At 42.2% G+C, this 14,393-nt stretch overlaps 1 protein-coding gene across 1 annotated transcript in view; it reads left to right on the forward strand.

Annotated features, from left to right (window-relative positions):
- Window positions 1-8,104, forward strand: part of LOC133361349 (oocyte zinc finger protein XlCOF6-like) — a gene marked incomplete at its 3' end in the record, with an annotated part of 68,528 nt that extends 60,424 nt beyond the window's left edge. The window contains exon 4 of the mRNA XM_061580279.1: window positions 7,598-8,104. Coding sequence (XP_061436263.1) covers window positions 7,598-8,104 — 507 coding nt within the window. The remainder of the gene's footprint in view (window positions 1-7,597) is intronic.
- Window positions 8,105-14,393: the final 6,289 nt, after the last annotated feature.

Below are 14,393 nucleotides of genomic sequence, written 5' to 3' on the forward strand. Positions count from 1 at the left end.
ATTAGCGGATTGCGCTCTGGTGGGGAAAGGTCCTCGTTATGAATCGTTTCGCAACGTTCAGGTCCAGAATACCGAAGTATACCGGGAATCACCTGTACTTAAAAACACGTAAACTGATAACACTATAAACAATAACACTGAACATTAAACGTCTATAAACTATCAACTGGTTTTATAATTTATAGCACCATAAACGGAGGTACGGTATTTAAATCTAATTAGAAGTATTAAAATCGCACTCTACACATATGTATGTAAATTATCTGTTCAATCAAACCGGGGGTCGGATATGTGAACTGTGGGGTTACAGGGCAAGAATCGCATTCAAATTTTAGAATAACAATATGGTCGTATTAGCAAATTACTGTGCTTTAATGTAGGTTATGTGCAAATGCAAATCGTTAGTCGTAAATGCGAGGGAGGAGTTGAGAGGTGCACGTTTAATCCAGTTATAACATTTACTTTAGCATACTATTTAAGGACACTATTGTTGATAAGAATTCGTCTGGACGTGGCACGGGCCTTGTTCTACTCGATCAACAAAAATTAGTACAATGTTGGTCATAAGGGAGTGCGTTTTCATACATACGAGCAGAGTTCGCTTGCACGTTCACTCTACATACATATGCGCAGTGTGATTCCAAGACGATCACATTGCGATTCTAATACTTCTAATTATATTCTAATATCGTATTAGAATATCCTCTAATATTGTATTAGAATATCTCTATTCTTTGGTTCTTTCGGTAAAGTCACGTAGGTAGAAATAAAACAAAATAAATAACGACGTTTCGGAAGGCTGTCATATACCGCCCCATTTACGAGTTGGCTGTATGATGTGTATAGTTGAATGTGCTAGGTGTTGTCTTCTTCTAACAGCTATTAACGTGAGTGTGTTGTCTGTTTTTAGAATTTGTCCAATGATGTGGTTCTTTTTATTGCGGCGTTTTTTTGTTGAGTTCTGTCACTTGAGTGTTGTAGTTTGTTTAAGAATTCGTCACGTGAGGGTGGTGTTTTGCTTGTTGGAATTTCGCTTTGTTACAATTTGTGATTGTTAGAATAATTGTAACGATTCATAATCTCATGAGTTTATAATGGGTTTGTGCGTGTATTTATATAAATATATTCCGTCTTTTGTTATTTGATGACATCTAGCAGTGAAAATCGTGATTGTATATGACCATGTTGTAATTGTAATAATTTTTATCCGATCCTTGCACGTACACTATACATACATATTAGCGATTCGTATACGACCACACTGTGATTCTAATGATATTATAATACCTTACCTCCGTTTAAATGGTTATAAATTAAAACACTAGTTTATAATCGTTTAATGTTCAGTGTTATCGTTTATAGTATTACAGTTTACATGTTGTAGAGTACAGTTTATCCCCGACATACTTCGGGATTAGGGACTGGTACGTTGATGAACGATTAACTACGGGGACCTTTCACCTCAAGGAACACGTGTTAATCGTGTAGACAGCCAAGATGCTGCCGGTTAAGGGCACACTTGTGTGACGGAGATCCTCCACCTGAAATTCTCTTAACATAGGAACATTATAAAATAAAGACCGGACAAACAATTGTTAAAAATACGTTTTTATTCATCTGCAATCATTTTTACGTCAAAACTCGAAGGGAATATTATTATGTCCTATGTTCACACATTTCCAGTACAATGCAAACCATTTCCGTTCCAGGAATACCAAAGCGTTAAAGTGTCATTCCCCATGATTTCCTTATTAGTTCACCACATTTGTTCACTGTGCGTCTATGTTGTAGTCAAGGCCATATATCCAACGAACTTGTCATTAATGTACATCCTGAAATCGGCGGCCTTCTCGACGAGGGAGTGGAACCCAATAGGTAATATTCTTTTACAGCGTTACAATGGATAGGTTGTAGTTCATAGGTTATAATATTATGTTTCACTATGATAGAGCTTAAGATGTGAGAGTATACAATATCAGAGTTGATCAAATGCGACGATCAATGGCGTCAGTCGGGTGAGTTTGATCAGAGGCTTTAATCAAAGGCGTCATCCCATCACGGAACACCACTTCCCTGCGTTTATCACAGCAACAGAAGCAACTACAGCAGCAACAACAGCAGCAGCGACAACAACAGCAGCAACATCACATTTCGAGGGCGACGCAGCTACTTCCGATTCTGCTGCCCAGCTTTTTGTAGTCGGGACCTGCTCTCGCAGGACCCCACACGTCTTTGGAAATGATTGCGATGATCATGTCTGAGCTGAGAATTAAGTCACTCAAGATTACTTTTTTAACCATAACTTTAGGTAGGTTAGTGTCATTGGGGCTCTATGAATACTACTCATGAATGAAATCACACTACTGTATGGCATTGTACTAATTTTTGTTAATCAAGTAGAATAAGGCACGTGCCATGTCCAGACGAATTATTATCAACAACAAATTTTGAATAAATGGATAAACACGTTCGCCATGCCCTCCGTTGTCCTCAATTTAAAGTGAATGCAGCCCCGTGGCGTTGCCAAAAACCGCCAAGCTTCGGGAGGGAGCACGTACAGACGCGTAGTGACCACACTCGACTTTAAAAGCTGCTCTCAAACAACACTGTCTCCAATAGTGTTTTACGGGCTATGGTGTTAAGCGGATAATCAGTCGTTTTGGTCAAGGCGTATGGGATAATACACACCTCTGTTATCCCATAAACACAATGCACAGCAGCGGGAAGGCTGCATTGTTGGGGAGATGTAGTTTGGGTAAGGTGCTTTGACTGGAGTTAGGCGATGTGACTGGGTTATCACGCGGATTCCGAAAAGCAGCTTAGACGAAACGATCCACTGCGCTCCCCACATGGACAACGACATTCTAAATTTTTTAAACATTGAAAACATATTTTTAAATACGTATTTGAAAACAGGACCCTGCGGGGTGAGCTGGTAGGAATAATACTAATACCGGTACAGGGATATCGACCGGGTATAGAGGAGTTAAAAAGAAAATGATTTGTGCATGGGGGGTGAGCGATGACGTCCACACCCCCCTCCCCACTGACTCGCGCGCCCACAGAGCAAGGATTGCAACAGGCGATGTCATTGGCTGCGCCGGCAGCAGTCATTCTCCGCTGTAGTCCTGGCATCTGCTGCTCAGCTTCATTCCCCAGTTGTGGTCCCAGTGGCACCGTCTCTCTGGGGAACCGTGTGGTGTGTGTAGCGAGTATCACGGGGTGAGTGGGTAGTGTGGTGATAGTGGTCACGGTTGGCACCGAGGCACGACCACCGCCACCACCCCTACTGGGCGGTGGACCTGCCACCACAAAGCAGCACGCGGCGGAGGAGTGAGGCGATCGCTGTCGCCACGCGAGCGAGGCCCCCTGTTCTCGTGGGACCCGACAAGGATTTGGAAATAATTGCTATGATCATGTCTGAGCTGGGATGAGCGACTGTTTACTTTGTTTAATCATAACTGTGTGTAGGTTAGTGCTATCGGGGCTTAGTGAATACTACTCATGAATGAACTCATACTTCTTTCGGATATAAATTGAAATCATGTTGGTAGAACAAGTCGGCTGCCATTTCTAGACTAATTGTTATCTTCAAGTGCGTCAGTAAATATACTGCTAAAATACACAGCATAGGGAAGGCTGCCTTGTTGTGGAGATGTAGTTTGGCTAAGGCGCTGTGGCCGGGTGATGACACGGATTCTGAAACAATGGAGTTAAACACTCGCTGCTTGGCCCCGTCGACAGCAGCGAAGGCTGTCAGATGCCGCCCCATTTACGAGTTGGCTGTATGATGTGTATAGTTGAAGGTGCTAGGTGTTGTTTTCTTCTAACAGCTACAAACGTGCGTGTGTTGTCTGTTTTTAGGATTTGTCCATTGATGTTGTTCTTTTTATTGCGGCGTTTTTTTGTTGAGTTCTGTCACTTGAGTGTTGCAGTTTGTTTAAGAATTCGTCACGTGAGCGTGGTGTTTTGCTTGTGGGAAATTCGCTTTGTCACAAATTGTGATTGTTATAATAATTGTAACGATTCATAATCTCATGAGTTCATAATGGGTTTGTGCGTGATTCTTATACGACCACACTGTGATTCTAATGATAGTATAATACCTTACCTCCGTTTATATGGTTATAAATTAGAACATTAGTTTACAATCGTTTAATGTTTAGTGTTATCTTTTATAGTATTACAGTTTAAATGTTATAGAGTACAGTTTATCCCCGACATACTTCGGAATTAGGGACTGGTACGTTGATGAAAGATTAACTACGGGGACCTTTCCCCTCAAGGAACACGTGTTAATCGGGTAGACAGCCAAGATGCTGCCGGGTAAGGGCACACTTGTGTGACGGAGATTCTCCACCTGAAACTCGCTTAACATGTTATTGCTAGGAACATTATAAAATAAAGAACGGACAAACATTTGTTAAAATACGTTTTTATTCATCTGCAATCATTTTACGTCAAAACTCAAAGGGAATATTTATTACGTTCCTATGTTCACACATTTCCAGTAGAATGCAAACCATTTCCGTTCCAGGAATACCAAAGCGTTAAAGTTTCATTCCCCATGATGTCCTTATTAGTTCACCACATTTGTTCACTGTGCGTCTATGTTGAAGTCAAGGCCATATATCCAACGAACGCGTCATCAATGTACATCCTGAAATCGGCTATGTAAAATCGATTAATACCAATAAAAAAGCTATGTACGTTTAAAATGTTGAGTAAAGATGTACCTACAGACGCATTCCAACTTTAGCTCAACAGGAACACTTAACGACTACAATTGAACCCTCTCACAACCAGTGCTCATCACACCACTTCGGCAAGTAATCCGATAACATTACAAACCACCACTGTGCACGTCACGAAACTCTCACAAAAACAATAAAACTAAAATGGTCAAAATTACACACAAAAGTACTCGATACGGCTTAATAGGTATAGCCACATGACGTAATATTTTTTCAGTCATCCCGAGCTCTCGGTTTGATCCCCGAGCCACTCCATTACATTCAGCCATCTCTCGGGATCCAACTGCATGGGATCGAAGGTGGAAACTTCTTTAGAACTCATTGCAGCACCTTGAATTTCAGCTTTTGATTTCAGTTTCCTATCATTGTGGACCTTCTGATGCCTGTTCCTGGTTGATGAGTCTGCAAATGTCTTCCCACACACAGGGCACAGGAATGGCTTCTCGCCCGTGTGTGTTCTCTGATGACTATGAAGATTTGATGACTTGGAAAATGTCTTCCCACACACAGGGCACAGGAATGGCTTCTCGCCCGTGTGTGTTCTTTGATGAGTTTGAAGAGTTGATGACTGTGCAAATGCCTTCCCACACACAGGGCACAGGAATGGCTTCTCGCCTGTGTGTGTTTTCTGATGGTCTTGAAGAGTTGACGATTGTGCAAATGTCGTCCCACACACATGGCACCGGAATGGCTTCTCACCAGTGTGTGTTCTCCAATGACTCTGAAGATGTGATGAGTGTGCAAATGTCTTCCCGCACACAGAGCACAGGAACGGCTTCTCGCCCGTGTGTGTTCTCTGGTGACTCTGAAGATGTGATGAGTGTGCAAATGTCTTCCCGCACACAGAGCACAGGAACGGCTTCTCGCCCGTGTGTGTTCTCTGGTGTCTCTTAAGATGTGATGGCCGTGAAAAGGACTTCTCACACACAGGGCACAGGAATGGCTTCTCGCCCGTGTGTGTTCTTTGATGAGTTTGAAGAGTTGATGACTGTGCAAATGCCTTCCCACACACAGGGCACAGGAATGGCTTCTCGCCTGTGTGTGTTTTCTGATGGTCTTGAAGAGTTGACGATTGTGCAAATGTCGTCCCACACACATGGCACCGGAATGGCTTCTCACCAGTGTGTGTTCTCCGATGACTCTGAAGATGTGATGAGTGTGCAAATGTCTTCCCGCACACAGAGCACAGGAACGGCTTCTCGCCCGTGTGTGTTCTCTGGTGACTCTGAAGATGTGATGAGTGTGCAAATGTCTTCCCGCACACAGAGCACAGGAACGGCTTCTCGCCCGTGTGTGTTCTCTGGTGTCTCTTAAGATGTGATGGCCGTGAAAAGGACTTCTCACACACAGAGCAATTGAATGGCTTCTTGCCTCCGTGTGCGTGGGGCTGTGGAGAGCGTCTCTGCTCCATGTGAGCGTAGTAACAGCAGCGGTGTTATTGAGCCAAAAGTACGCTATCGGCCGAAAGGAGTTTTGGATTTTGTTAACTGCTAAAACAAGAACGACACTCACGTCTAACCGAGACGCAAAAAAATACCGCTAATTTGACGACGAACACGTTTAACAGTTTATCCGCGAAAATAGACACTTACTTGGAGATTCACGGTAGATCGACGTCTGGAACCCGTCTGAAGATGTCGCCACGAACTCTCCCGACGCAAAGTCGCCTAAGTGTCGACACAGCAATTGTGCTCGCCAGGCTGCGTTGTCTCGCGATTGAAGGGCGATCAGCAGAGCGACGAGTCGAGCATCCAACCTCATCAAGTTCCCTCTCGAAATGGCATTGAGCTCTGCTTCTGAGCCGCCTTATAACTCCCCCCCTAGGATCCAATCCTTTGTCTTTCAGGATATTTGCATTCGATTGTTAATTTTTGGAGGCACAATCCGCATGTCTTTTAACATACCGAAGGGTAATGTGCCAATTGTGCTTCATGCATGAATATGTAAGTGCATCTCAGTGTGTAATTGTGCGCTTATTTTGAATGAATGGAAAAACTTTGTCCTCGATTTAAAGTGAATGCAGAGAAATTAGCATGTAACTTTAGAAAAGGAAGAGAGCGGCCTTCTCGACGATGGAGTGAAATCCAATAGGTAATATTCTTTTACAGCGTTACAATGGATAGGTTGTAGTTCATAGGTTATAATATTTCGTTTCACTATGTTAGAGCTTAGCATGTGAGAGTATACAATATCAGAGTTGATCAAACGCAACGACCAAGGGCGTCAATCGGGTGAGTTTGATCAGAGGCTTTAATCAAAGGCGTCATCCCATCACGGAACAACACCTCCCTGCGTTTATTACAGCAACAGAAGCAACTACAGCAGCAACAAGAGTAGCGACAACAACAGCAGCAACATCACATTTCGAGGGCGACGCAGCTACTTCCGATTCCGAGTGGGGACCTGCTCTCGCAGGACCCCACACGTCTTTGGAAATGATTGCGATGATCATGTCTGAGCTGAGATTAAAGTCACTCAAGATTACTTTGTTTAACCATAACTTTAGGTAGGTTGGTGTCATCGGGGCTGTGTGAATACTACTCATGAATGAAATCACGCTTCTGCATGACCGAAATTGTACTAATTTTGGTTGATCGAGTAGAACAAGGCACGTGCCATGTCCAGACGAATTCTTATCAACAACAGTGTCCTTAAATATGATGCTAAAATAAATGTTAACACTGGATTAAACGTGCACCTCTTAACCCCTCCCTCGCATTTACGACTAACAATTTGCATTTGCACATAACATACATTCAAGTACAGTAATTTGCTAAAACGACCAAATTGTCATTCTAAAATTTGAATGCCATTCTTACCCTCGACCCCCCACAGTTCACCAGAGAACGCACACGGGTGAGAAGCCATTCCTGTGCTCTGTGTGTGGGGAGGCATTTGCACGGGCATCAACTCTTCAAACTCATCAGAGAACACACACGGGTGAGAAGCCATTCCTGTGCCCTGTGTGTGGGAAGGCATTTGCACACTCGTCAACTCTTCAAGACCATCAGAGAACACACACGGGAGAGAAGCCATTCCTGTGCCCTGTGTGTGGGAAGGCATTTGCACAGTCATCACATCTTCAGAGTCATCAGAGAACACACACGGGAGAGAAGCCATTCCTGTGCCCTGTGTGTGGGAAGACATTTGCAAAGTCATCACATCTTCAGAGTCACCAAAAAACACACACGGGCGAGAAGCCATTCCTGTGCCCTGTGTGTGGGAAGACATTTTCATGGTCATCACATCTTCAGCGTCACCAGAGAACACACACGGGCGAGAACCCATTCCTGTGCTCTGTGTGTGGGAAGACATTTGCACAGTCATCACATCTTCAGAGTCACCAGAAAACACACACGGGCGATAAGCCATTCCTGTGCTCTGTGTGTGGGAAGGCATTTTCACAGTCGTCAAATCTTAACACGCATCAGAAGGTCCACAATGATAGGAAACTGAAATCAAAAGCTGAAATTCAGGGTGCTGCAATGATTCCTGAAGATAATTCCACCTTCGATCCCATGCAGTTGGATCCCGAGAGATGGCTGGATGTAATGGAGTGGCTCGAGGATCAACCCGAGAGCTAGCGGTGACTGAAATATAATGTTGCATGCGGTTATACCTATTAAGCTGTCTTGAGTACTTTTGTGTGTAATTCTGACTCTTTAGTTTTACAGTTCGTTTGAGAGTTTCTTGACGTGCAGGTAGTGATTACTTGGTGAAGTGGTGTGATGAGCAGTGGTTGTGAGATGGTTCAATTCCGGACAATATTGTAGTGTTTAAGTCTTCCTGTTGAGCTAAAGTTGGAATGCATCTGTAGTTAGATCTTTACTCAACATTTTAAACGTTTTTTTCAAGTATTAAGCTTTTTTTGGTTGATAATAGTCGACTTTAGGATGTACATTGATGACGCGTTCGTTGGATATATGGCCTTGACTTGAACACAGACGAACAGTGAACAAACGTTGCGAACTAATAAGGAAATCATGGGGAATGATACTTTAACGCTTTGGTATTCCTGGAACGGATATGGTTTGCATTGTACTGTAACTGTTTGAACATAGGACGTAATAAACATTGCCTTCGAGTTTTGACGTAAAATTGTTGCAGATGAATAAAAACGTATTTTAACAAATGTTTGTCAGTTCTTTATTGTATAATGTTCCTAGCAAAAACATGTTCAGAGAATTTCAGATGGAGGATCTCCATCACACAAGTGTGCCCTTAACCCGCAGCATCTTAGCTGTCTACACGATTAACACGTGTTCATTGAGGGGAAAGGTCCCCGTAGTTAATCGTTCATCAACGTACCAGTCTCTAATTCCGAAGTATGTCGGGGAAAAACTGTACTCTATGACATGTAAACTGTAATACTATCAACGATAACACTGAACATTAAACGATTATAAACTAGTGTTTTAATTTATAACCATTTAAACGGAGGTAAGGTATTATAATATCATTAGAAGCATTAGAATCACAGTGTGGTCGTATAAGAATCACGCACAAACCCATTATAAACTCATGAGATTATGAATCTTTACAATTATTATAACAATCACAAATTGTGACAAAGCGAAATTCCCACAAGTAAAACACCACGCTCACGTGACGAATTCTTAAACAAACTGCTACACTCAAGTGACAGAACTTAACAAAAAAACGCCGCAATAAAAAAAAAACATCAATGGACAAATCCTAAAAACAGACAACACACGCACGTTAGTAGCTGTTAGAAGAAGACAACACCTAGCACCTTCAACTATACACATCATACAGCCAACTCGTAAATGGGGCGGTATATGACAGCCTTCGCTGCTGTCGACGGGGCCAAGCAGCGAGTGTTTAACTCCATTGTTTCTGAATCCGTGTCATCACCCGGCCACAGCGCCTTAGCCAAACTACATCTCCCCAACAAGGCTGCCTCCCCTATGCTGTGTATTTTAGCAGTATATTTACTGACGCACTTGAAGATAACAATTAGTCTAGAAAAGACAGGCGACTTGTTCTACCAACATGATTTAAATTTCTATCCGAAAGAAGTATGAGTTCATTCATGAGTAGTATTCACTAAGCACCGATGGCACTAACCTACACACAGTTATGATTAAGCAAAGTAAACATTAGTCGCTCATCCCAGCTCAGACATGATCATAGCAATTATTTCCAAATCCGTGTCGGGTCCCACGAGAACAGGGCACGTCCACAAACTCTCAAATTGTAAACTCACAGAGCATACTCTAACATTATAAACTCTAACAATATAACCTTTAAACTATGAGCTATACATTGCGACGTTCTAAAATAACACTACAAACTAGTGTTATAGTAAACTATAATGTTGTGAACTCTAACAATATAAGCTATGTGCGATACATTATAACTCTATAAAATTACATCATAAACTAGTGTTACAGATTAGAACACCGTACATTGAAGTGTGATATTAGAATCTCATTCGAATTCTTAACTTCACACCGTGGTCCTCTAAGAATCACACTATGCTCGTGAGTATGTAACGTGTCTGTATGCAATATGCATGAATATATATATGTAATATGTATTATGTAACATGTATGTATGTAATATGGACGTGCGAACCAAAGGTGGGATATGTGAAACGGAAGGTGCAGGATCACGCTTTGGTGGTCCGTGATGGGATAACAAACTTTGATCAAATACTTTTATCAAACGAGTCATTACAATTGTAACGATTCATTATTGCACGGGCTTATATTGGGTTTGTGCGATAATTTTATATATACATACTGAATATTGCTATTTGATGCCATTTAGATGGAACATTCATCCAGCAGTGAAAAGCTTGATACCAATACCACCAAAGTGTTATTCAAATAATTTTAATCCCATCCTGATCCTGCACGTTCCGTTTCACATATCCAACCCTTGGTTCGCACGTCCATATTACATACATCTTCTTGGTTCTTTCGGTAAAGTCACGTAGAAGGGAGGTAATCAAATAATAAAAATAAAACATAATAAAATAATTTTAACGACGTTTCGGCCACAATGCAAGCAGCCGTACTCAGGTGAAAACCAGGTCTGTCGGAGAGACAGCGTCTGAATGAAACACCACCAGGCTTGGAGCGTATATTAAAGCTGGGTTGGAAGGGGGGAAGAGCGCCTTAACAAAATAATTGTGTTGTCTGTTTTTACGATTTGTCTATTGATGTTGTTTTTATTGCGGCGTTTTTTTGTTGAGTTCTGTCACTTGAGTGTTGCAGTTTGTTTAAGAATTCGTCACGTGAGCGTGGTGTTTTGCTTGTGGGAATTTCTCTTTGTCACAATTTGTGATTGTTATAACAATGATTGTAACGATTCATAATCTCATGAGTTTATAATGGGTTTGTGCGTGTTTTTATATAAATATATTCCGTCTTTTGTTATTCGATGACATTTAGCAGTGAAAATAGTGATTGTAATATGACCATGTTGTAATTGTTTACAGTTTATCCCCGACATACTTCTGGATTAGGGACTGTTACGTTGATGAACGATTAACTACGAGGCTTTCCCCTCAAGGAACACGTGTTAATCGGGTAGACAGCCAAGATGCTGCCGGTTAAGAGCACACTTGTGTGACGGAGATCCTCCACCTGAAATTATCTTAACATGTTTTTGCTAGGAACATTATAAAATAAAGACCGGACAAACATTTGTTAAAAATACGTTTTTATTCATCTGCAATCATTTTTACGTCAAAACTCGAAGGGAATATTTATTATGTCCTATGTTCACACATTTCCAGTACAATGCAAACCATTTCCGTTCCAGGAATACCAAAGCGTTAAAGTATCATTCCCCATGATTTCCTTATTAGTTCACCACATTTGTTCACTGTGCGTCTATGTTGAAGTCAAGGCCATATATCCAACGATCGCGTCATCAATGTACATCCTGGAATCGGCTATCTAAAGTTGATTAATACCAATCAAAAAAGCTATATACTTGAAAAAAACTGTTTAAAATGTTGAGTAAAGATGTACCTACAGACGCATTCCAACTTTAGCTCAACAGGAACACTTAACGACTACAATTGAACCCTCTCACAACCAGTGCTCATCACACCACTTCGGCAAGTAATCCAATAACATTACAAACCACCACTGTGCACGTCATTAAACTCTCACAAAAACTGTAAAACTAAAATGGTCAAAATTACACACAAAAGTACTCGATACGGCTTAATAGGTATAACCACCTGACGTAATATTTTTTCAGTCACCCCGAGCTCTCTGGTTGATCCTCGAGCCACTCCATTACATCCAGCCATCTCTCGGGATCCAACTGCATGGGATCGAAGGCGGAATTATCTTCAGGAATCATTGCAGCACCTTGAATTCCACCTTTTGATTTCAGCTTCCTATCATTGTGGACCTTCTGATGCCTGTTCATGGATGATGACTGTGAAAATGCCTTCCCACACACAGGGCACAGGAATGGCTTCTCGCCCGTGTGTGCTCTCTGATGAATCTGAAGATGTGATGACTGTGCAAATGCCTTCCCACACACAGAGCACAGGAATGGCTTCTCGCCCGTGTGTGCTCTCTGATGAATCTGAAGATGTGATGACCGTGCAAATGTCTTCCCACACACAGGGCACAGGAACGGCTTCTCGCCCGTGTGTGTTCTCTGGTGTCTCTGAAGATGTGATGGCCATGAAAATGACTTCTCACACACAGAGCAATTGAATTGCTTCTTGCCTCCGTGTGCGTGGGGCTGTGGAGAGCGTCTCTGCTCCATGTGAGCGTAGTAACAGCAGCGGTGTTATTGAGTCAAAAGTACGCTATCGGCCGAAAGGAGTTTTGGATTTTGTTAACTGCTAAAACAAGAACGACACTCGCGTCTAAGCGAGACGCAAAAAATCCCGTAAATTTGACGACGAACACGTTTAAGATTTTATCCGCGAAAATAGACACTTACTTGGAGATTCACGGTGTATCGATGTCTGGAACCCGTCTGAAGATGTCGCCACGAACTTTCCCGACGCAAAGTCGCCTAACTGTCGACACAGCAATTGTGCTCGCCAGGCTGCGTTGTCTCGCGGTTGAAGGACGATCAGCAGAGCGACGAGTCGAGCGTCCAACCTCATCAAGTTCCCTCTCGAAATGGCATTGAGCTCTGCTTCTGAGCCGCCTTATAACTCCCCCCCTAGGATCCAATCCTTTGTCATTCATGATATTTGCATTCGATTGTTAATTTATGAAGTCACAATCCGCATGTCTATTAACATACCGAAGGGTAATGTGCCCATTGTGCTTCATGCATGAATATGTAAGTTAATCTCAGTGTATAATTGTGCGCTTATTTTGAATAAATGGGATTAGCGCTGGAAAAACAAGTTCCCCATGCCATCCATTGTCCTCGATTATAATCCCATAACTCCATTTACGTGATTATACACTATAACAATTGATAGTATTTTACAGAGTTATAATTGATAGGTTGTAGTTCATCGTTTATAATATTATATACTCTTTGGTTCTTTCAGTAAAAGACACATAGGCATTAAATAAATCACGACGTTTCAGGCGCAACACAAGCGTCCGTCAGGTGTAAAAGCATGGTCTGCTGCTGAGGCAGACTGTTTTAAAAGGTTTGAAATGGGTGTAGACCTCGGGTCATAAAGAAGTGGCCGGGGCTAGTGATGTTCACGTGAGAAATTAGCATGTAACTTTAGAAAGGAGGAGAGCGGCCTTCTCGACGAGGGAGTGCAACCCAACGGGTACAATCCAAAGGGCATGTGAGTATGAGAGTGCAATCTAAAGGACATGCTGCTTCTGCTGCCCGGCTATTTGTGGCCGGGCCCTGCCCTCGCGGGACACCACACGTCTTTGGAAATGAATACTATGATCATGTCTGAGCTGAGGTTTGAGCGAATAAAGTTTACTTTGTGTAAACATAACTGCGTGTTGGTTTGTATAATCGGGGATCAGCGAAGACTACTCATGAATGAAAACGCACTCCCTTATGACGGACATTGTACTAATTTTTGTTGATCGAGTATAACAAGGCACGTGCCACGTCCAGACGAATTATTATCAACAATCTTACTTGCGCAGCAGCATCACGTTGCCGTCCACTCATTGATATGCTAATTTTATCTGCCCCCTCCCTCTCTCCGTCCCCGCCCCCCCTCTCTATATTTAAGGGACCGTCACAGAAACGACCCCTCTCTTTGTGCCGATATGTGTCCTCTCTCTGTGTGTCCTTGTGATGTCTGTCTGCTTGTATGTCTGTCTTTAGTTTTCGAGTTAGATTTTTGTTGCAATTACTTTATGCCTGATGATGATTGCTTGTATTGCAATTGAAACGTCGTAATATGCTATTATTTTAATTTATTATTTTATCTTTAGACGTGACTTAACCGAAAGAACCAAAGCATAGTTCCAGTGGTGTTCCGTGATGGGATAACAAACTTTGATCAAATACTTTTATCAAACGAGTCATTACAATTGTAACGATTCATAATTGCACGGGCTTATTTTGGGTCTGTGCAAATTTTTTATATATACATACTGAATATTGCTATGTGATGCCATTGAGATGGAACATTCATCCCGCAGTGGACAGCTTGATCCTAATACCACCAAAGTGTTATTCAAATAATTGTAATCCCAT

Source organism: Lethenteron reissneri, chromosome 72 (genome assembly GCF_015708825.2).
Source record: "Lethenteron reissneri isolate LAM-NWPU_2019-01 chromosome 72, ASM1570882v1, whole genome shotgun sequence".
In the NCBI taxonomy this organism is placed as follows: Eukaryota; Metazoa; Chordata; class Hyperoartia; order Petromyzontiformes; family Petromyzontidae; genus Lethenteron; species Lethenteron reissneri.